Source organism: Dipodascopsis tothii (genome assembly GCF_038497935.1).
Source record: "Dipodascopsis tothii strain CBS 759.85 unplaced genomic scaffold V1510scaffold_7, whole genome shotgun sequence".
In the NCBI taxonomy this organism is placed as follows: domain Eukaryota; kingdom Fungi; phylum Ascomycota; class Lipomycetes; order Lipomycetales; family Lipomycetaceae; genus Neoaidaea; species Neoaidaea tothii.
Window position 1 is genome coordinate 362,983 of NW_027117991.1, and position 18,507 is coordinate 381,489.

At 62.0% G+C, this 18,507-nt stretch overlaps 7 protein-coding genes across 7 annotated transcripts; 1 reads left to right on the forward strand and 6 right to left on the reverse strand.

The window, feature by feature from the left end:
* Positions 1-753: 753 nt before the first annotated feature.
* On the reverse strand, positions 754-2,601 carry V1510DRAFT_413376 (polypeptide release factor in translation termination). Its single transcript, XM_066933222.1, has 5 exons — positions 2,303-2,601; positions 2,258-2,269; positions 2,175-2,224; positions 2,093-2,142; positions 754-2,058 (listed from the first exon to the last, which is right to left on the reverse strand). Exons 1-5 carry the CDS (start codon positions 2,362-2,364, stop codon positions 916-918), a joined length of 1,317 nt encoding a protein of 438 aa, XP_066790367.1. The 5' UTR covers positions 2,365-2,601; the 3' UTR covers positions 754-915.
* Positions 2,602-4,066: 1,465 nt separating this feature from the next.
* V1510DRAFT_357708 (Prephenate dehydratase) lies at positions 4,067-4,633 on the forward strand (the record flags this gene model as incomplete). The annotated part of the gene is made up of 1 exon (XM_066930902.1): positions 4,067-4,633. A coding segment is annotated over one exon (567 nt), but the record flags the coding sequence as incomplete, so codon positions are not given.
* On the reverse strand, positions 4,607-5,372 carry V1510DRAFT_413382 (RING/U-box). Its single transcript, XM_066933223.1, has 5 exons — positions 5,155-5,372; positions 5,095-5,122; positions 4,941-5,062; positions 4,833-4,906; positions 4,607-4,800 (listed from the first exon to the last, which is right to left on the reverse strand). The coding sequence occupies exons 1-5, from the start codon at positions 5,254-5,256 to the stop codon at positions 4,776-4,778; spliced, it is 351 nt and encodes a 116-aa protein (XP_066790369.1). The 5' UTR covers positions 5,257-5,372; the 3' UTR covers positions 4,607-4,775.
* A 297-nt stretch (positions 5,373-5,669) lies between these two features.
* V1510DRAFT_401910 (uncharacterized protein) lies at positions 5,670-6,657 on the reverse strand (the record flags this gene model as incomplete). Its single annotated transcript, XM_066932061.1, has 2 exons — positions 5,670-6,606; positions 6,638-6,657. The coding sequence occupies 2 exons, from the start codon at positions 6,655-6,657 to the stop codon at positions 5,670-5,672; spliced, it is 957 nt and encodes a 318-aa protein (XP_066790370.1).
* Positions 6,658-10,711: 4,054 nt separating this feature from the next.
* Positions 10,712-11,695, reverse strand: V1510DRAFT_413398 (Sin3 associated polypeptide p18-domain-containing protein). The gene is made up of 2 exons (XM_066933224.1): positions 11,501-11,695; positions 10,712-11,469 (listed from the first exon to the last, which is right to left on the reverse strand). The coding sequence occupies exons 1-2, from the start codon at positions 11,632-11,634 to the stop codon at positions 11,013-11,015; spliced, it is 591 nt and encodes a 196-aa protein (XP_066790371.1). The 5' UTR covers positions 11,635-11,695; the 3' UTR covers positions 10,712-11,012.
* Positions 11,696-14,551, reverse strand: V1510DRAFT_413399 (uncharacterized protein). The gene is made up of 4 exons (XM_066933225.1): positions 14,284-14,551; positions 13,960-14,252; positions 13,620-13,905; positions 11,696-13,588 (listed from the first exon to the last, which is right to left on the reverse strand). Exons 1-4 carry the CDS (start codon positions 14,313-14,315, stop codon positions 11,719-11,721), a joined length of 2,481 nt encoding a protein of 826 aa, XP_066790372.1. The 5' UTR covers positions 14,316-14,551; the 3' UTR covers positions 11,696-11,718.
* A 191-nt stretch (positions 14,552-14,742) lies between these two features.
* V1510DRAFT_413402 (fungal-specific transcription factor domain-containing protein) lies at positions 14,743-17,331 on the reverse strand. The gene is made up of 2 exons (XM_066933226.1): positions 16,816-17,331; positions 14,743-16,783 (listed from the first exon to the last, which is right to left on the reverse strand). The coding sequence occupies exons 1-2, from the start codon at positions 16,914-16,916 to the stop codon at positions 14,866-14,868; spliced, it is 2,019 nt and encodes a 672-aa protein (XP_066790373.1). The 5' UTR covers positions 16,917-17,331; the 3' UTR covers positions 14,743-14,865.
* Between the last annotated feature and the right edge of the window lie 1,176 nt (positions 17,332-18,507).

Consider the following 18,507-nt stretch of genomic DNA (forward strand, 5'->3'; position numbering starts at 1 on the left):
CCGTTGCGCCGCGCAACCGCCAGTGGGGGCGGGGCCGGCCGCTCGCCCCCTCTTCCCCCCCCCCCACCGCCGGCCGCCCGGCCGGCAGTCTGGGAGCGGGGTGGGGGACGATTGCTCCTTCTCGCCTCGGCCGGCCGGCCGTGCGAGGCTGTCCCGCACGGGGTCGGGCGGACCCGGGCCGCATACTCACGGACCGCCGGCTCGGGACCACACGACTCCTGAGTCGTGCTGCGGCTCAGGACTGTCGCACACCTGGACGCGCCCAGACAAGCCCATCGGCTCAATGGCCGCACGTCACCTTGCCGGTCGGCCTTATTGCAACGTAGCTGCCAAATTGTCCCCCGCGTAGTGCCGAGCCTCCGGCCAGACTGTGCCGAGGCCGTGCCGGCATACTGCTGCTGCCGCCGCCGCCAACGCACATGCCGCCTGTCTAGCACGGGCATCTGCTGCCAGCTGACTCCCGTGTTTGTTGCAGTTGCCATTTTGGGCGACCGCTATATGGGGTCTGCCGGACGCCACGCTAGCCCGACGAGGGTCGAAACGCCACAGGCCATACTGCGTCTGGTCTGCCGATGATACCCAGCTGTGAATGTGCTGCACATGCCACTAGCCTACAACGTACGGCTCGGTCGTGGCAAAGAGACCAGCCGAAACATTACCCGGGGCAATGCGGGCCGGCGCACCTCGCGCGCATCGTCCACACGCGCCGTGCGCTGTGCGGCGCGCGCGTGCCATTTGTACCGGATGCCATGCCACAGTTGCCAACCATGTATTGCGCTGCCGCGAGTACTATAGAAGACAAAGAGATCAAATGAAACACGTGTCTACCCAAACTTTTCTCATGGAAATCGAATTGTACCATTAATGTTTTTTCTGCATTCAATCCTACTGTCAACAGAACCAGGACCGGCCGGCTTAGTCGTCGTAGTACTCGTCGTCAGAGTCCTCGATGAGCACTTCAAAGTTGACCTTGTAGCGCAGCAGGGCACCGATGCCACCAAAGCCAAGCACGAACTGAGCACCCTCGGACGATTTGTTGGTCACAAACTCAAGAGCAGCACCGAAGTCCTTGTACTTCTCGGCCAGCCACTCAAGCAGGGGCTTCTCCTCGATGATCTCCATCTCGGCGCCGGTAGCCTTGTCCAGAAACTTCTCGTTCGGGCCGTCCTTGCTGGACTCCTGGCCCTTCTGCACGTGGACGATAACGGGGTCGCCCGACGAGCTCTTGAGCGTGTAGCGAATAATGTCCAGGTTCTCGTAGACGATGACGGTCTCACAGGCTCCGAGGTCGAGAGCCTTGAGCGTGTCATCGACACCGTAGCAGTACTTGCCGGTGTCCTGGGCAATCTCGTCGAAGTACTTCACGATGAGCTTCTTCTCCTGCAGGAACTTGACGTTCGACAGTGCCTCGGCCGACAACTCGATGGCCTGGTTGAAGCCGTTTTCACCACCGTACGACACGTCGACAACCTTAATGATCTTCGACATCAGACGTCCGTCGAACATGTCCGACTGCGACAGCTCAGTCTTGAAGTCGGCCGAACCAGCCAGAATCAGACCGGTCACGTTGACCTTGTCGGCCGTAATGAAGTTCTGGACGGCGATCTCGGCGACCTTGCGGACGTAGTTGTGACGCTTCTCCTCACGCAGACGCGCGAAACGCAGCGCGGACTGACCACCACGACCGTGCTTCTTGGGCAGGTCGACGGTGAACTTGTGGAGCACCTCACGGGTATTGCCCGAGAGCGTGCCAAACAGAGCTCCGTTACCGTCCATGATGATGAAGCCGAACTTGGAGTTGGACTCTAGTAGCTCCGAGAGCGCCTCTGTGTGGAACTTGTTGTCGCACAGGTACAGCGACGTGTTGATCGGCTTGAACGGCTCAAAGTCGATGTTGAGCTTACGCTCCTTGCCCTCGTTGGTGATGATTTCACCGCAGTACACGACCAGGCCGTTCGGAGGCACACGGCTGTACAGCTTGAGACGCTGCTGGGTCGACGTGATTGCACTCAGCACCGACAAGCGGTTGACTCGCGACTTGATGTTGGAGGCCGTGCCCTGGAGTCAGCGCCGCGCTCGCCCGCGCACTTACGTATTCGTCCGCCAGCATCTTGGCCACACGCGAGATCTGGTCCTTGGGGGCTGTCGTCAGCGCGGCCGCGCACGCAACTTACGGATGATGAGCGAGATCATGGACGTGCCGTTGCCACGCGCCTGCTCCAAGCTGCTGTCAGTACCGCCGCCGGACGCATCCTACCTCTTGATGAGCCTGTCGTCAGCCACGTCCCACGCGCCCACTTACTTCTTGATCTTCCACATCTCGATGTTCTTCTCGGCATCGTTCTCGGGGGGTGCCGGCGCCATCTTGCCGTTACTGCTTGCTGCCTGGGGCTCTTTGTTGCTTGTGTGCCGGGAGACCTCGCTCGCCGATCAATTCACGCCTGCTTCGCGTGCTGCTCGTCCAGATGCTCTGTCTGGTCTGTCCGGTTCTGCGAATCTGTGCTCGCCCGAATCCGTTGCGTCCTGGTGGTGAAAAAAGGTAGATGCGTGCTTTTTTCGTTTTGTTGCAGTTCAAATTTTTCAAATTTTTTTCTCTACGAAACCCAAACTTTTACTGGCCGGAGCCGGCACCTGGCGCCAGCTGCCAGCACGCCCGACACCGCTGCCGACGGATCGGCCCGCTATGGTCCGCGGCACAACCGCTGTGGGCTTGCGCCGCACCGCTGCGGACTCGCCACCGGAGCTGTGGACGCCGGCCTCTGTGCACCGCCACCTGTGTCTGCCCTGTAGTTGTCATACCGCTATGGGCCGTTGGCCCTGTGGCACTGGACAGGTCCGGACTGGTGACCTGCGTCCGAGGGCCGCGGGCGAGGGTTCACGCGCCGTGCGCCGCAGACCTGCGCCTGCCGGATTCAACTGCCGCTGCCCTGAACCGCCTTGGATCGGACGAGGGCGCGCTGAACCCGGTGGACTGGCGTCTGGCGCTCTCCTGCGCCCGCATCTACGTAGCCAACGTGCTATTAGAGATCGGCACTCCCGACACTGTCATCGATACCACTGGCTGGTCGCCTGTCTGCTGGGTCGTCGGATCAATAGCTGCAAACCGTAGACGCGATTAGGTGACCTGTCCTTTCTGCTGTTGACGGAGCGTGGTTGCCAGCTAGTCTGCATCTATTCTGGATCCGTGACGAGTTCATAGCCGGCCGCCGGCGTATCTACGAGCTACTGGCGGGTGCCCCGCACTAGGCGCGCTGGCTCGGCGTTGACGTCGTTACGGCGCGGCCGCGCAGTGCTGGCCGTGCGGCTGGTCCGACCCGCTGTGACCTGCGCGATCCAGCGGACTGGGTCCGCGTCAGGACAGCGGCGCAATCGCGCGCCACTGGCCGTGCGGCTCGCCTACTGCAGCGCCACACCGTGCCGAAGGAGCCGCACGCCGTGCGGCGCCTTCTTCGGTTTGCCGTGCCACAGGCCCACTACGCAGACAACCGACCCAGCCGTCGACAGCCGAATGTGACGTCAAGCGCCGCGCGTCGTCTCTGGCGCGTTCTCCAGCCCGCCGGAACAAAGTAGGCTCGAGCGGCCACTGGGGCAGCGACTACGGACGGCGCTATATTTAGGCCGGTGAACCAAAACAAACGCGGACCCTCACCAGGCCGGCCAGCATGTCGGCCGTGTTGGCCGGTGTTGCGGCAGTGTAGAACCCGACCCGGCAGGCGCGTGCCGGGCGCGGCGTGTGTGGCGGTTCGCGCGTCGGCGCTGGCCGGTGCGGCGCGGCCGATCCAGGCGTTGACGAACTAACCGCCGCCGCCGGCGGGATCACGACTTGCAAACTCTGCGGGAGATTTTTACGAACTGCCCCACGACGTCATCTGGCCCAACAAACCCCTAGGGTTGTCCCGGTCCGATAACGTCCGTTCGAGCGCAGAGCGCCAAGAGGTCCGGCTCGTGGGAGCACTGCGCGGAGTTCACCAGCAGCTCCGCGGTCATGGACTATTTAAGACAACTTGTGGGCCGTCTGGTCCGTGGACTCGCGGACTTCTTCCCCTTTTTCGAGGCCCCGTCAACCATGAGCGCCCGTGTCGTGTTTCTCGGTCCGATCGGGACGTATTCGCACCAGGCCGCGCTGCAAATGTTCGACGGGCGGCCGGAACGGCTGGTGGCGGCGCCGTCGATCTCGGCGCTCTTTGACGAACTCACAAACCGCACGGCCCACGCGGCCCTGGTGCCATACCGCAACTCGTCCAATGGCGACGTGGACCTGACACACGAGCTGATGGCCGCGCTCCCAACGCCTCGTGCGCGCGCGGTGGACTGCACGTTCGTCGACGTCGAGCACTACGCCCTGGTCTCGGCCGAGACAGCCGCGCGGCTGCGGGCGCAGGGTCCGGCTGCCGTGACACGGCTGGTGACGCACCCCCAGGCCTGGGGCCAGTGTACGCGCTGGCTGGCGGGTAACTTCACGCACGCGCGCCGCGACGACGTCGATTCGACGTCGCGCGCGGCCGAGATCGCCGCGGCCGAGCCGGGTACTCTCGCCATTGCATCGCGCGCTGCTATGGCCGTCCACAACGTGGAGGCCTACGCCGAGCGCATCCAGGACTTTCTGGGAAACTACACCATCTTTGTGTTGCTCGAGAACCAGCCTGCGGACTCGTCCGAGAAGGACCGTGACCCGCTCGCCGACGCCGAGCAGCTTATTGCAGCCCGTCGTGCCCGCGAGGGTCGCTGAGCGCCGCGTAGCATCTAGCATAACATGTATTCTCTCTAACCGCCGCCTAGTGGCCGTACTTTTGAAACTCCCTGTCGTCAGCGCGGTCGCCCTTACCACGTACCATTCACGGTTGTCCAGCGGGCACACCTGCCGGGTCTTCAGCCAGCGCGAGATGCAGTGGAAGTGGAACGCATGCTGCCGTCAGTTTGCCCGCGCGCACCACACTCACGTTGCAGATACCCCAGGCAACTAGACACTCCTCGCTTGTGGCCGATGCCTGGTTGGCCTGGCACTCGATGCAGAGCTCCATGATGTGGTTCCGGCAGATCGCGCAGTTGTCGACGACGATGTCTGGCGTCAGCGCGGCCGCGATCATAACCTACCCCACGCCCACAGCGAGACCGCGTTCCACTAGCTGTCAGCACTGGCTACGACCGACGCACCTTCTTGACCTCGAACCGCTTCTTGACCGGCTTGTCCGAAGAGGCCGCGGCCTCGGTCTCGGCCGGCGGCACAGGGTCGACATCCATGGCTAAATCCGACATCACTGCGAGTCAGCACGCTCTGTTGGACGCGGAGCAGTCGGCTGACAGGCGGGTCAGGCGCCGGTGGCCACAGGAGCGCAGGCAGCCTGGCTTGCGGCGATCCGCGCAGGCCAAGCTGGCCAGCGAGCGGCCGTCGCCGCGGGGCTCGCGCTTCCTCACCGCGCCCCGCACCGCGCGCGCCGTCGATGGCTCAGCACCCGCGGACGGCCCGTACCGGCAGCCAGCTCGTATAGCCGACCCACATACCTGTACGATCTCAACGGCGCCGTGTGATATTATGCTTAAAGTGTGGTCGCGCGTAGACGGCCGGAGCGGTTGCGGGCGCAGGTGGCGCGGGCGGCTGTGCGTTACCCGGCACATGTACACGTGACAAATGCGCGCCGCACGGCGCGCGGCGCGAACTCAATTCATTTCTATTTGCTCTTGCCCGCCAGCCAGGCCTGGTAGTACAGGGCCATGCCGTCGACGAGCGACTGGTGGCGCGGCACCCAGCCCGCGACCGTGCCCGCGGTCGACCGCACGCGCGAGTCAGTGCCCATGGCCGACTCAAACGAGATCTCGGTCGGCTCAACCAGGCGGTAGCCCGCGGTCGAGCCCGCGGCAACGGCCGCGCTCGCCACAATCTCGTCAAAGGACTCGGTCGCCACGTTGACGCAGTCCACCGCCTGGCCCACAAACAGCGCGCGCTTCTCGATCACGGCCAGGTAGAGCGCGGCGACGTCGTCGATGTGGATCGTCGTGACGCGCACGCCCTTCTTGGACGGGTACTCGAGCACCTTGCCGGTCTTGGCGGCCTCGTACGCCTTCTCGAACAAGAACGGGCCCAGGAACGAGCCCGCGCGGCCGTACACCATGCCAGGACGGATCACGATCGGCTGCACGCCGTCAGCGGCGGCCGCAAAGATCTCGTCCTCCAGCTCGGCGCGCGCCTTGACCAGCGGGATCGGGTCGGCGTCGAGCGACAGCGGCACGCTGTCCGAGTACGCAAACAGACCCGTCTTGCGCTTCTCGGCCGGAATCTCGCCGTGCACCCAGGTGCCGGACGACAATACAAAAGTCAGTCCGAAGCGCTCCTTGCCGCCCTTGCCGCCGAACGCCGCCATGCGCGCACGGCTGACCGTCTTGACTGCGTCGAGGACCTCGGTGGCCTGCGGCAGCGTGCAATCGACCACGACGTCCATGGCCGATGCGTGCGCCAGCACAACCTCGGCCGCGTCGCCCACAAACACCGCCGTGGCTTCCTCGGCCAGCAGCGCGTTCCGAGCGCTCTCGCTACGGGTGTGCGCGTATACGTCGTGCCCGGCGACAACGGCCGCCTTGAGCAGCGCGTTGCCAATTGTTCCAGTCGCACTTTAGTCAGCGTTGTTGCTCGGCGACTTACCCAAGGATCAAGACTCTCATTTTGTGTAAGGTACTCGTACGGATTCGGGATAATATATAGTCTCGCCGCAACGCGCAATGATGCTAGACCGTCGTGACAAATGGCCCCGGAGCCTATTATAGCCGCGGAAAATAATGTGGCGGCTCGTGGCCCGGTGCGCCTGCGCTGGGGACTGCGGGTCCCATTGGCAGCTGGGGAAGAACGGACTTAGCTATCACCGACAGTCACGTGATATACAAGCTCCTGCGGCTCCCGGTCAGCGCGGTCGCAGGCTGCTCGCACGGACTTAACCGGCCAGCTATCGCCGGTACGGCACCTGTAAGACGCGCGTCAGCGCTGTGGGCAGTAGAGCATCTCCGCTCCGCCAAACTTGTGCCCGCAACCCCACCGTGAGCTGTACTCTGTGAGCCACACTGTGAGCTGCGCTGTGAGCCGCGCTGTGTGCGGCATTGTGAGCCGTGAGCTGCGCCGCGAGCCGCGACCTGTGAGCAGAGCTGGCGAGCCGCGACGGGGGGTCTGAGCAGGGGGCTTGTCCGAGCCGCCAGCTAAGCCTTTCTGACTCTCGATCCAGGCACAGCATTGACCCGCATGCCAAGCTCACACAATAGGCACTCGCCAGCACCCGCTGCCGCTCTCGCGTAAAGCCGCTCGCCCTTGCATTGTTTTTGGGCAGGGCCCTCATACGAGGACCCCGGATTTTTTTATTCTTTTCTGAGTATAGTATTTACATTCATGATGTAATATGCAATGAAACGCACGTCCCCATCCTCCAGAAATGCCCATACACCCTAAATCCAGACAAAAAAAACAGGCCAGCGGCGACGTATTGTACAGAAGCAAAAGGCATCAAGGCCATGCAAGCCGCTGGCAGTGTGCGCAGATGTAAGTCAGCGCCGAGGGCGCAGTATGTAACAAAAGTAGCCAAAGATCAAGGAACAGCTTAACGCCTCAGTCCAAAACATCAAATCTGATCATAACGCCGTGGTCTTCTAAAGCGACCGGATTCCCGCAGTCAGATTCTCGGTGTACGACTCGCGTGCGCCGCCAAAGCTTGCAAACTCCTGCAAAAAGAGCTGGGCATGGTTCGTGGACGGCGAGATTTTCGCGCCAAAGAGGTCCGGCCGCGCCAGCGTGGCCGGCGTAGAAGGCGCGGAGGCGGCCGCGAAGAGCTGCTGCGGGGAGATGTGCCGGGGTGAGTTAAACTGGGGCACGTGCTGCGGCGACGGCGCGCGCGGCACCGGCACCGGCGCAGCCGGCACCTCGTGAGCGAGCGCCGACGGCTGGCTGAGAAATTTAGGTGTCGGCAGGTTGGTGGGCGCCGGCGACGAGTGAAAGTTAGGGCCGGCGTACCGGAACGGGTCCAGCGGCGTACGGCCAGCAGGTCGAGTAGGCGTGGCGGGCGCCGCCTCGGCGGCGTCCTTGGTCGCATTCATATTCTTCTCGCGGATAGGAGACTTCTTCGCCTTGCGGTTTGACCCGCTACCGTTGCGCTTGTGGGGCGCCTGGCTGGGCCGCGGCGTTGCCGGCGCGGCCACGGGGCCGTTATTGTTTGTTCGCATGTCTGCTGACTGTTTGGTCGTTGGCCAACGGTTTTATAAGAGGTTCACGGGAGAGCTGCTCGTCAGTCTTGCCCAACAACGACGACCACGCTCTCTTTGTGCGCGACGACCGTCGACAAAGACATACCGGGAAGGAAAACTGATGGAAGGATAATACTCTGTGCTGGACATTATTGAGAGATGGGGAGCGTCAGGGAAGCGACGAGAAGCTAGAAAAGCACACTGTTAGCCGGGTAAGCGGTGGCGATAGGTGACTCTTGCCGGCCGCATTCGGCCACACGTGACGTGTGATGGTCTGTAAACACTCCGCACGCCAGCCGCTACCAGCCGCTACCAGCCGCCGCCAGTAGCAGCGCCGTGTGCGGCGCTGCGCCACACATGCCTGACTGACATCCGCGCCCGGCCTTCGCCGCTGGTCTCAGGTCGCGACAAAGAGGCCGCGGTGTGCGAGACCTTGAGCACTTTGTGGCATAACTGCGCAATGTCTCTGGAAATGTCCCATCTTTCTAATGTAGCCGCCGCCTGGCGGGCTCATGAGCCAGCCTCTAGATGTATCAGAGAATCATGTGGCCTCGGTGTTGTGCGGCATGTGCGCCACACTGCAACGCGGCAGGTCTGGTGGTGGCTCAGTCGGACGCCGCGGCCACTTGACTGCAGTGCCACCACAGCGCCACGCTGTGGCACTGCAATGGCGCTGCATAGTGCAGATAGTGTCTTCCATATGACACTGTTGTCGTCCATACGCTTATCTGAGTGCCTAGATAATCAGAGACCTACTCCTCATTTTCAAACTGAGGGGATCTTTGACTCCGCAATCGGCAATTCAGCCATATAGACAAAATTTACAATATCGAGTGCCTCAATTGCTCTCTTGTGCCTGCCCGACATCCGCTTGACGTAGATCTGATAGCTAAATTAACCACTTGCGAATGGCTGCTGAAGGCAGCGGCGTCGACTACTTGCAATGATTGAGTGATAACACCTTTCCTTGCGAAATCTCGTGACAGCACGTGGCACACATGGTTCTATCTTGGACCACTAACGGCTTATGGCGAGAACTCTGGACGCTTTACGGGTCAGCCTGACTCGAGACACTAAGTAGCTCTATTTGCTCCAAGTACCTCGATGTGGCTCCGCAGTAGACGGGCACGTAGATATAGAGCACCGTAGCACCGGCCTATATGATTGCGACCAGCCGAACTCGCCGAACTCGCCAAATGTCTACATGCGAGCCTGCTCGGCCGCCTGCAAGCTCGCGGACCGTGTCAGAACACGTCAGAACACGGGCATTGTCGTCCAGGAACAATGCATAGAAGAGTTTATTTAGTCTCCTGGTTTGTATTAGTGTATTGCGACCTGCTTCATAGCAACGACGCTAATTGCCGCTGAACTGCGCAGATCATCGCTAATGCCATAGATCCAAGCGAGCATTTTACTGACCGCCCGGACTAAGCTGCGGCACCCGTCGAGCCATGACAGCTGGAAGTCTTCTGTCTCGAGAGAAGCTTCGACTACCGGGGGGTCCGATCGTGCTGCTCAATGTGCTCGCGATTGCATAATGAGACCGATGCGGACAAATCACGACCCAGTGATCAAGAGACTATTTCTCGGCTGGTGGCCGCCGCAGCTGTGTATCTATGTTGCAAAATGTCGAACTTGCTTCGTTCGTTCCTCGCGATTTTTGCGCTTCTGTCGCCCGATATCTGGGCCTTCAAGGGTCGAAATGCTTCCTATTGTGCAGACACACGTTTCGAGGCTCTAACAGGCGCGACGTCTGACTGCGTCTACAGAGACAGCTACCAAGCTTACTTGGCTGGGTGCTTCGTACTCAGCTATATCCTCCTCTTTGTGGACTACCGTCTGATTGACGACAACCAGTATTGGCCCAATTGCAATTGATCCGATATATTTCTGGTCGGTCAGGGGTAATAGTGACTGTATAAATCCCGGCTTTGATTCTATTTGCGGGCCGCAACAGAAAGGCGCATCCGTTCTCGCTGGTTGAATGCGAGGACGGTTGCTACGCCTACTAGTGTATAGCTTTGGCGGGTATGACCCGCCGTGTGTACAAGTATCTCGATGGCCAGCCTGAGCAAACTGCTCTGCTTAGGGTTGCCATTGACGGCCCTATAGCCACAGGTTCGAGGTTGACACTCACGGTACCGTTAGGTCGGTCGCAGGGGGTTTCGACACTACCGCCATGGTTCTGTACGCCAGGCGCCTGCAGAATTGTCGTCGGGACCGCCAGCACGTTATTCTGTACAGGGTGACGCGCAGCCGGGCGGAAGTAGCGGCAGCAGATGCGCTCTATGCGTTTGCTGCTCGGCGATGTCGTCCCAGATCAGTTTGACGCGCGTGCGGCCCGGCATGCGTGCGTTGCACGCCGCCGACGTCGGCGGAGCTGCCGGATCGGTAGCGGTGGCGGTCTGCGGTCCTGAGACGCTTAAAGACGCGTGCCGCAGCACCGTGGCCGCGCTGGCCACAGCCGGCCGGCCCGGCCGGGCCGTGGACTATTTCGAGGGGTCATTGTGGGCCTAGTCGCCGCGCGTCCGGCGGTGGGCAGGTCGCGCGTACCAAGCGCGGGCTAACGACTGTCCGCGTGAGCTACCAAACACTGTTCCATGCAGCGCGGTCGTGAGCTATCGAGCGTCTTGTGAGCTATCAAACATGCTGTGAGCTACCACGCGCATCCGCGCAGCCCGACGGGCCTGCCCGTCCGGCCGTCTTGTAGACTGATCTTCACGTCCACAGTCAGCCGTCGCCCGCGCAATCCGACAGGCCCACCCACCGACACAGATCCGCATTGCTATGTACAGCTAGTAGTCGCGCCGGTTGTCGCGCCAGCGGTCGCCGCGGTCCTGGTCGCGGTCGCGATCCCAGTCACGGCCGTTGCGGGCGTCGCGGCCGTCGCGGCCGTCACGGCTCCAGCGGTCCCGGCCCCAGCGGTCGTCCGAACCTGGATCCCGCCAGGTGCGGCCCTCGTCGCGAAACCGGCGTCCGCCGCCCTGGCGCGGCCCTCGATCGGTCCAGACCTTAACGTCGATGAAGTCGCCAATCACGAAGCGCGCGTCTTCCAGGCTCTTGCTCGTTGTGTGTGCGCCCGGCCGGAAGTCCGGGTGGCCCTCCGGCGTGTAATCGCCAATGTCCTTGCACACAAACTCGCCCGCGCGGTACTTGTCCATGTACACGATCCGGAACGAGCAGCGTGCCGTCACGGCCGCCGGCAGGCCCGTCACCAGCAGCTCGTGCAGCTCGCGCAGGGTGCAGTCCTTCCTGTCGTCAGCAAGCCCTGGCGGGCGCGTACCAGGTGTAGATCTGCAGACTCTCGTCCAGTGGCAGGCGGTCCGGCAGGAAGCTCTGCAGCGGATGGAAGCCGCCCTGCCGGAAGAACATTCGCAGCATGAACGGCGGCACCTTCTCGCGATCGATCGAGGCCATCGTGGGGGTGTGGTGGTGATGCTGGGAGACGCGTCGCTGTGACAGCGCCGACTACGGCTACACGCTCGGAACATGAATACATTTCTATCCGTCGATCACGCTCTGCCGGTTGTAGAACTCGGCCACGTCTTCGGCGGTGGTGGCGTCTTCGGGGCCCTTGTCGTCGCGCACACGGATGAAGCGCGGGAACCGCAGACTCACGCCCTTGTCCTTGCCGAGCTCGTTGATCGCGGCGCGGTACACCGGCGACAGACTGAGGTCGGCCGAGAGCACCTCCCAGACCATGACGGGCTCGAACCAGACGTCGGGGGCGGCCGACGCTGCGTGCGCGTAGTACTTCTTTGGCTCGGCGATCACCGACTGCGACAGCGTGCCGTACAGCTCGGCGAGGTTCTCCTCCGAGAAGCCCGTGCCGATCTTGCAGATGGTCTCGTACTCCTGCGTGTCGGTGTTGTAGCACCCCAGCAGGAACGCGCCGTACCAGTTGGTGCGCTTGCCGCGTCCGTAGTACGCGCCGAGCACGACCAGGTCGAGCGAGTCGCCCATGCCCTCGAGGTAGTCCTTCTTGAGCTTGAGCCAGTTGCGCGACCGCTTCGACGGTTCGTACAGACTCTCGTCGTCGGCCAGCGCCTTGACCATCAGGCCCTCGCACGCATCCTTGACGCTCTGGTCGAGGAACTCTTGGATCTCGTCCACGCTCTGGCCGTCCATGTGCTTGGCGAACGTGAATTCGCCGTCGACCTCGTCGAAGCTCTCGCGCAAGAGGCGCCGCCGCTCAGCCAGCGGCCGCTGCAGCAGGCTCTCGCCGTTGAGGTAGAGCAGGTCGAATCCAAACACACACACGCGCACTTTGATGTCGCCCTCCTGGACGTCCTTGCGCTTGCGCGTCGACAGCACCTGGAACGGCAGCAGCCGCCGTTCCTGTCGGTCCCACGCAACCGCCTCGCTGTCGAGGATGAAGCTCTGCACCGACGGCTTAATGAACCGCGCTGCGGCCGCGACGATGTCGGGGTACTTGGACGACATGTCCTCGGAATTGCGTGAGTACACCCACACACGCGGCTGCTCTCCGTCGCCGACATAGTGCACCTGCGCGCGCTCGCCGTCGTACTTGTACTCGCACGTGAACCGCGCGTCCTGGAATCGGTCCAGGATTTCGGTGATAGCCTTGGTCGGCTTGGCCAGCATTGGCTTGAGCGGCACGCCGGGGGTGACCGTGCACGTCTCGCTCAGGTGCATCACGCCGCCAGCCTGCAGCGCCGGCACGATCAGATCGTACGACGGGATCTCGCTGTAAACCGTCTTGAGCATTTCCTCCGCCCGCGCCGCCGCCCCCGCTTCCACCGGCCTCCCGCCGGCCTCGTGCACCACTGCCGCGTGCGCCAGCGACGTCAGCAGCGTCTTCTCGGCCAGCCGGATCCGCAGCTTGCCCTCCAGCGACCGCACGAGGAACTTGGCCTCGTTGTCCGTACATGCCGACAACATTTTGTTGATCACTCCGATCTTGCGGCTCTGGCTCTGATTTCCGCTCATGGTCGCGATCGATTTCAGGTTTTTGAACACATCCTTCACCACCAGCGGCTTAGGCCGGAACATGGTCGGCTGCGTCGACCGCGACTCTTGCGCGACTGTGCCCAGATCGCCCGTTTTGCGGTAGTCGGCCTTGATCTGGGCCAGCGATCGGCCCGTCGACTCGCTGATCGCCTTGATAATCAGACCCTCACCAATGCCGATCTCGACGCCCTCGTAGTCCGGGCACAGTCGGTTGATGAAGAGGTAGACCACCTGGAGAAGCGAGTCCGGCGCGTACGCCATGACCTCAGCCAGGAACTTGGAACAGATCGCGATGATTTCCAACCGCTTGGTCGTGGCTGACACCTTGTCAAACGTTGCGCAGAGCGCAGAGTACGGCAGCGGCTGGTCCGCCCAGGCCGGCTTCTCGGTAGCGATGGCGCTGGCGTCAGCGGGGCCGGAAACGGACTTACATTTCGCCGACGGCCTCGGTCTCAGCCTCGTCGCTGTCGCTGTCAGACTCTTCAGCAGCCTCGTCGTCCTCGGTCTTGGTTGCGCTTGGTGGCTTGGCCTTGGCAGCCGTAGAAGAGGCCGGTTTGACAGGCTCCGCACTCAATTCCGGCTCCACGGTCGCCTCCGTCTCTGGTTCGGCCTTGACTATCGGCTCGGAACTCGTAGACACGGCCGAAGTAGTCTCTACTGGCTCCGTCTTGACTTTGGCTCCCCGCTCAGCAAGTCCGGTGCGCGCTGGCGATCCCGCTTCGCTCTTAATTCTTTTCTTGCCCAACGGCGGAGTGTTCTCCTGCTGGTTACCTGCGGCCTTGAGCGGCGATCGCGCCTTTACGGGCGTCTTGGGCTTCTCCGGCGACCGCGGCGACCGCGGCGACCGCGGCCGGGCTTTGTCGGTCTCCTGTTTGATAGCGGTCTCGTCTTCGCTGTCGGACATCTCGATCCGCTTGGCCTTTTTCCGCCCCGACATCGTCGATTCTTCAGCAGCCGGCTCGGCCGGGTCATCGCTCTTGCTGGACTTGCCGCCTGACAAGGCGCGCTTCAGTGAAACCTGTTGCTTGGGTGCCTTGGTGTTGCCATCGCGAGAGAAGAATTTGCTGTCGTCAGCGCGCTCGCTCATCCACGTACTTGAGCGTTTGCTGGTGACCAGCGGGCGCCATGATTCTCAGCCACGCTCCCCCGAGCCGTGCTGGGCCTGCTGCTAGTCTCAGCACGCGTGCCGGCCTGCTAATTGTCCGTAGAACGAACACGGTGATCTGCTCGCCGACGGGGCCGACTGCGGATTGATGGTGGCGCTCTGCGGGTTGGTGGTGGCCCTCTGGGCGCGTCCTCGTGGTCGCTGGTCTGGACGGAACCTGGTATAGCTCTGGCCGTCGTCAGCGGGGCTGGTTCGTAGTGAAGGCTTTGATTTTACGCGTGGAGGAAGTAAGCGCGTACGCGACGAGCCGCACGATGTGCGGCGGGGTAGCCGCACGCCATGCGGCTCATTCCAGCCGCACACTCTGCAGCGTGAGAACTCCCTCGTTACGACCGCCGGCACCGCACGTGGCGCAGCCGTCCAACGGCTCTTGCCATTCCACCAGTATCTCATGTCAAATCATAGTCATTAACACCGTAATCTACAAACCAAACTGTTACTATCCAAACCAAGTATACAAAATTCCAAAAGCCAAGCAATGCCAGTGATCCGAGAAATGCCATGATGCGCGACTACAGCGGCAGGAAGTCAAACTTCTGCCAGTCGTCGGTCGAGAGAACGTCCTCCCAGGACTTGTTCTCTCGCCACACATCTGTCAACACGTTCGACAGGGTCTTAAGCGAACCCTTGTTGACGACCGCGTTGAGCTCGGCAATCCGTCCGGTCAACCACTGGCGGTCATGCGCTGTCTTGAGCTCGCAGCCCACGACGAACAGCGGCCAGACCATCTGGCGGTCGCAGTCCGAGCCGACCTCCATCGACTTGTAGAGTCGCACAAACTCCTCGACCGACTTCTGGATGCGCTGGTTGGACGGGTCCAGACCAGTAGACCGGAGTAGGAAGATGTTCGAAGCCTGTGCCCAGCACTGAGACGCTGTCATATACTGAATAAACGCAAACGACTCACGGCCATCCCACTTCTTGAGCGACCGGTAGTTGCGAATCCGCGTCTCGATATCGGTAGCTCGCGACTGGATCTCCTGGTACAGCACGTTCTTGTAGCGCATGTCGTGGCGCAACGTCACGATGTCGCCGATCGCCAGCATGAGCTCATCCGGGCAGCCCATGACGCCCTCAATGCCCGAGTCCACTGTCGAGGACGGGAAAAAGTACGCGCCAGGTACGTTCAACGCACGGTGGTCCTTGGACGCCGCAGCCGTGAGAATATCGTACCAGGCAAACACCCGGAACAGGTAGTTGCCGTTGATCGCTGCCAGCACGTCCGCGGCCAGATCGCGGTCCTGGATGATCGACGCGAACGCCGCGAGGTGCGACCGCAGAGTAATCGACTTGCCGTTGTCGAGGATCTCGTACGTGATCAGTAGATAGATCACCGTCAACACGGCCACTGACAAGCCGTGCTGCACATTGGCCCCCGGGGTCTGCGACGGCTTCGAGACTGACGCAATGATCTCGCCGAGATAATTGATCGTACGCGAATGATACTCAAGCCCAAGCGCGTAGTACGACTCATTCCTCAGCTTGGTCGACAAGTGCACGCACGCAAGACAGGTGAACGACGATAGTACCAGGTCGCTCGAGCAGAACGTCAACGCCAGACCGGCGAGCGGCGAGTTCTTGTGATTATCCAGTAGCGGCGAGAGCTCGGTGAAGAAGTAGTGCAGCAACTCCTGCTCCTTCGGAGCCGCATTGCGGAACATACTCGCATCGCCGCCTGAGCGTAGCAGCGTCGACTGCAGATTCTTCGGGTAACTCTGATCGCCGTTCGACGGCCGCAAAGCGTTCTGGAAGACGCCGTCGGGGTTGATACGCGCGTAGTCGTGCATACCGAACTCGTTGCTGTCCTCCTTTTTGATAAAGTCGGCCGAGGGCTCGAACAGGCCCAGTGACCGCGGCGACGACACCGACGCGGACGACAACCGGTCAGGTGAATCACCCGACTGCGACGACCCGGCAGACTCTAGTGACGGTAACGGATCCATTAACGCATCGGCAGCAATGGCCTGGTCGATATCCTCCAGCTTCGGCTTCTTGGCTGAAGCATCGTCGTCCACCGATCTCTTCTTGCGCCGGCGAGTGCCATCGAAGTTGTTGTGCACCACGAACTTGAGGCTCTTGGCCACCTGGTCAGGCTCCTCAGCTAGACTGCCGAGTGTACTGATGCCCATCGGGCCTGCCGTCGGCATCGAGCCAGGGCCCATGCCGCCGGCCAGCGACGTCTGTCCAGGCTCGCCCGTGGCGACCACAAACGACGCGCCACAACTGTCACGCACGGCCATGCTTTCTTTTAGGCGCGGCCGGCGGCGGAAACCCACGACCGGCCTTCCCTTGACATCGAAGTGGATTCCAGACGCCGTGTGGCGCGAGTCGTCCACGTCAAACGAAAGTCGGATGTTGTAGCCTTCGCACTGGCGATTGTTCTTCACGCAGTTCATGCAAAACGGCTTGGCCTCGTCGCACTTCCGGCGTCTGATGTCAGAGCCGATAAGCTGGTTACATACCTTGCCTTGCATGTCCAGCAGCCACTGCGAACACGCACGATCTTCTGGCTCTGGTTCTTGGACGGGTCCGCGGGCTTTCCCGCAGTAGCGGAGGTACTCATGGTGGAAAGTTCTGCAGCTGATTAATGGTATCGATCGCTGTGAATCTGAGTGGCGCAGGCTCAGACCTCGTAAGGCTATGAACACCTGTGCGACCTGGTCGGTCGTCGTTCGGCTTGCGGTGGCCAGGCGGTTCGTGGACGTTCCGCAGAGGGTACACACAGCTCGTTCACGGTTCGGTTCGGTAACGTTGGGCGGGAAATATTTCAAATGAGAGGCGCACAGAGTATATATATAATCCGAGCCGACGGGCACACTCCTTGGCTGCACGCGTGCTAAGAATTTGCAATCGTCGGACGCACACGCGGCAAACTTTGGGGGAGAACAGCGGCAGCGCAGAGAAAACCGTGCTGGCTTGTCCGCAGGGTTTGTCTCAGCTTGGTGCAGCTAATTAGAGAAATTTTTCAGCTTACCGAGATAAGGAGCCATGCGCCTACCGATAGCCAATATTAGAAACCTTATATCGCGGCATCCGCAGTGTATCTGCGTGCCCACCTTAGCCCGTGCTCCGGGCTAGCCGTGTATGGTAGTAGTGTCTATGCGCTCCCTGCCAGCCGCCGGAGTAGCCTTACACCCCAGCCCGCGCGTCAGCACTTGCTGCTACGGCCGCCCGTGCCAGGGTGCTGGGTCGCGCGGACCATCCGACGCTGGCGCCGGTGCAGTCGGCCTGTCCGTCCCCACCGGCCGACATATCATGGCCCGCTGGCAGGCCGCGCCGGCGACCGTACGCCGTCTACGCCCAGCCGCCACCCAGCCGCAAACGGGCCGACTGGTCGCCGCCAGTCGATTGCAGAGCTGGTCTGGGCGTGGCACGGTCCCTGGCGGCCCGTTCGCCTCATTCAGGCAAGATCTGATTGGTTGTGCTTGACGCCCGCGCCATGAGGCGTCCGGCAAACTCGCGCTGTCGCCGGGTATCGTCTGCACGCGACGCACTAACAGCACAGTCCACATCTACTTGCCCCCCCAACCGCCCGTACTCCGGTGACAGCAGCGGACGTAGGCATGAGACAGATCCACCATGCGGACGAACGGGCAATCTGTCGGTGGTCCCGCCAAAGCCTTCGCCAGCCTCGTGAGCGTGGCTACTGGCGGATATGAGTGTGGGAGTGGGATCGGCGGCTGTGAGTTGTGACCCGTACCCGTGCCCTGACCGCCCGCCACCGCAGTCCCAGCGGTCACAGCGGTCCCCGGCTCGCGTGGCCGTGCTCGGGCTGGTGCACTTAAATCACAGATCACGAAAAACACCTGGCCGCGGCTGGCCTAGCGCCCGCCCCGTGCTGTTCGAGCGCCCTCAAGCGCCCGCAAGCGCAACACCGTCAGCGCCTGCACCTCGCCGGCCGGCTTGGCCGCTTCGAGGCGGGGTGCGGCTCGTGCTAGCACGTGCGGCTGACGCTCGGAATTTCCGTACCCTACCGGCGCGGCCACCGGTGCCCTACATCTGCTATGTGCTGGCCACGCAGTACCAACACCGACCACCAGCAAGCCCTTTTACTTCGTCATGGGGCTTGCTCTGCCGTAGCGCTTGCTGCCCCGCCCAATCCTCTCGCGACTCGGCATGTATAGTACCGTAGCTTAGTAGTCGGCCGCGCACGA

Excerpts from the sequence above, each read along its gene's own strand:
- V1510DRAFT_413402 (XM_066933226.1), bottom strand. The coding sequence starts at position 16,916 with ATGAGTACCTCCGCTACTGCGGGAAAGCCCGCGGACCCGTCCAAGAAC. Across the intron at positions 16,784-16,815 it reads TGCTGGACATGCAAGGCAAG|ACGCCGGAAGTGCGACGAGG; the intron begins GTATGTAACCAG and ends CTCTGACATCAG.
- V1510DRAFT_413382 (XM_066933223.1), bottom strand. The coding sequence starts at position 5,256 with ATGTCGGATTTAGCCATGGATGTCGACCCTGTGCCGCCGGCCGAGACC. Across the intron at positions 5,063-5,094 it reads GGTCTCGCTGTGGGCGTGGG|ACATCGTCGTCGACAACTGC; the intron begins GTAGGTTATGAT and ends CGCTGACGCCAG. Across the intron at positions 4,907-4,940 it reads TTGCCTGGGGTATCTGCAAC|CATGCGTTCCACTTCCACTG; the intron begins GTGAGTGTGGTG and ends AACTGACGGCAG.
- V1510DRAFT_413376 (XM_066933222.1), bottom strand. The coding sequence starts at position 2,364 with ATGGCGCCGGCACCCCCCGAGAACGATGCCGAGAAGAACATCGAGATG. Across the intron at positions 2,143-2,174 it reads CATGATCTCGCTCATCATCC|CCCCCAAGGACCAGATCTCG; the intron begins GTAAGTTGCGTG and ends CGCTGACGACAG. Across the intron at positions 2,059-2,092 it reads AGATGCTGGCGGACGAATAC|GGCACGGCCTCCAACATCAA; the intron begins GTAAGTGCGCGG and ends CGCTGACTCCAG.
- V1510DRAFT_413399 (XM_066933225.1), bottom strand. The coding sequence starts at position 14,315 with ATGGCGCCCGCTGGTCACCAGCAAACGCTCAA. Across the intron at positions 14,253-14,283 it reads GGTCACCAGCAAACGCTCAA|CAAATTCTTCTCTCGCGATG; the intron begins GTACGTGGATGA and ends CGCTGACGACAG. Across the intron at positions 13,906-13,959 it reads ATCGCCGCTCAAGGCCGCAG|CGGGATCGCCAGCGCGCACC; the intron begins GTAACCAGCAGG and ends TTAAGAGCGAAG.
- V1510DRAFT_413398 (XM_066933224.1), bottom strand. The coding sequence starts at position 11,634 with ATGGCCTCGATCGATCGCGAGAAGGTGCCGCCGTTCATGCTGCGAATG. Across the intron at positions 11,470-11,500 it reads AGTCTGCAGATCTACACCTG|GAAGGACTGCACCCTGCGCG; the intron begins GTACGCGCCCGC and ends TGCTGACGACAG.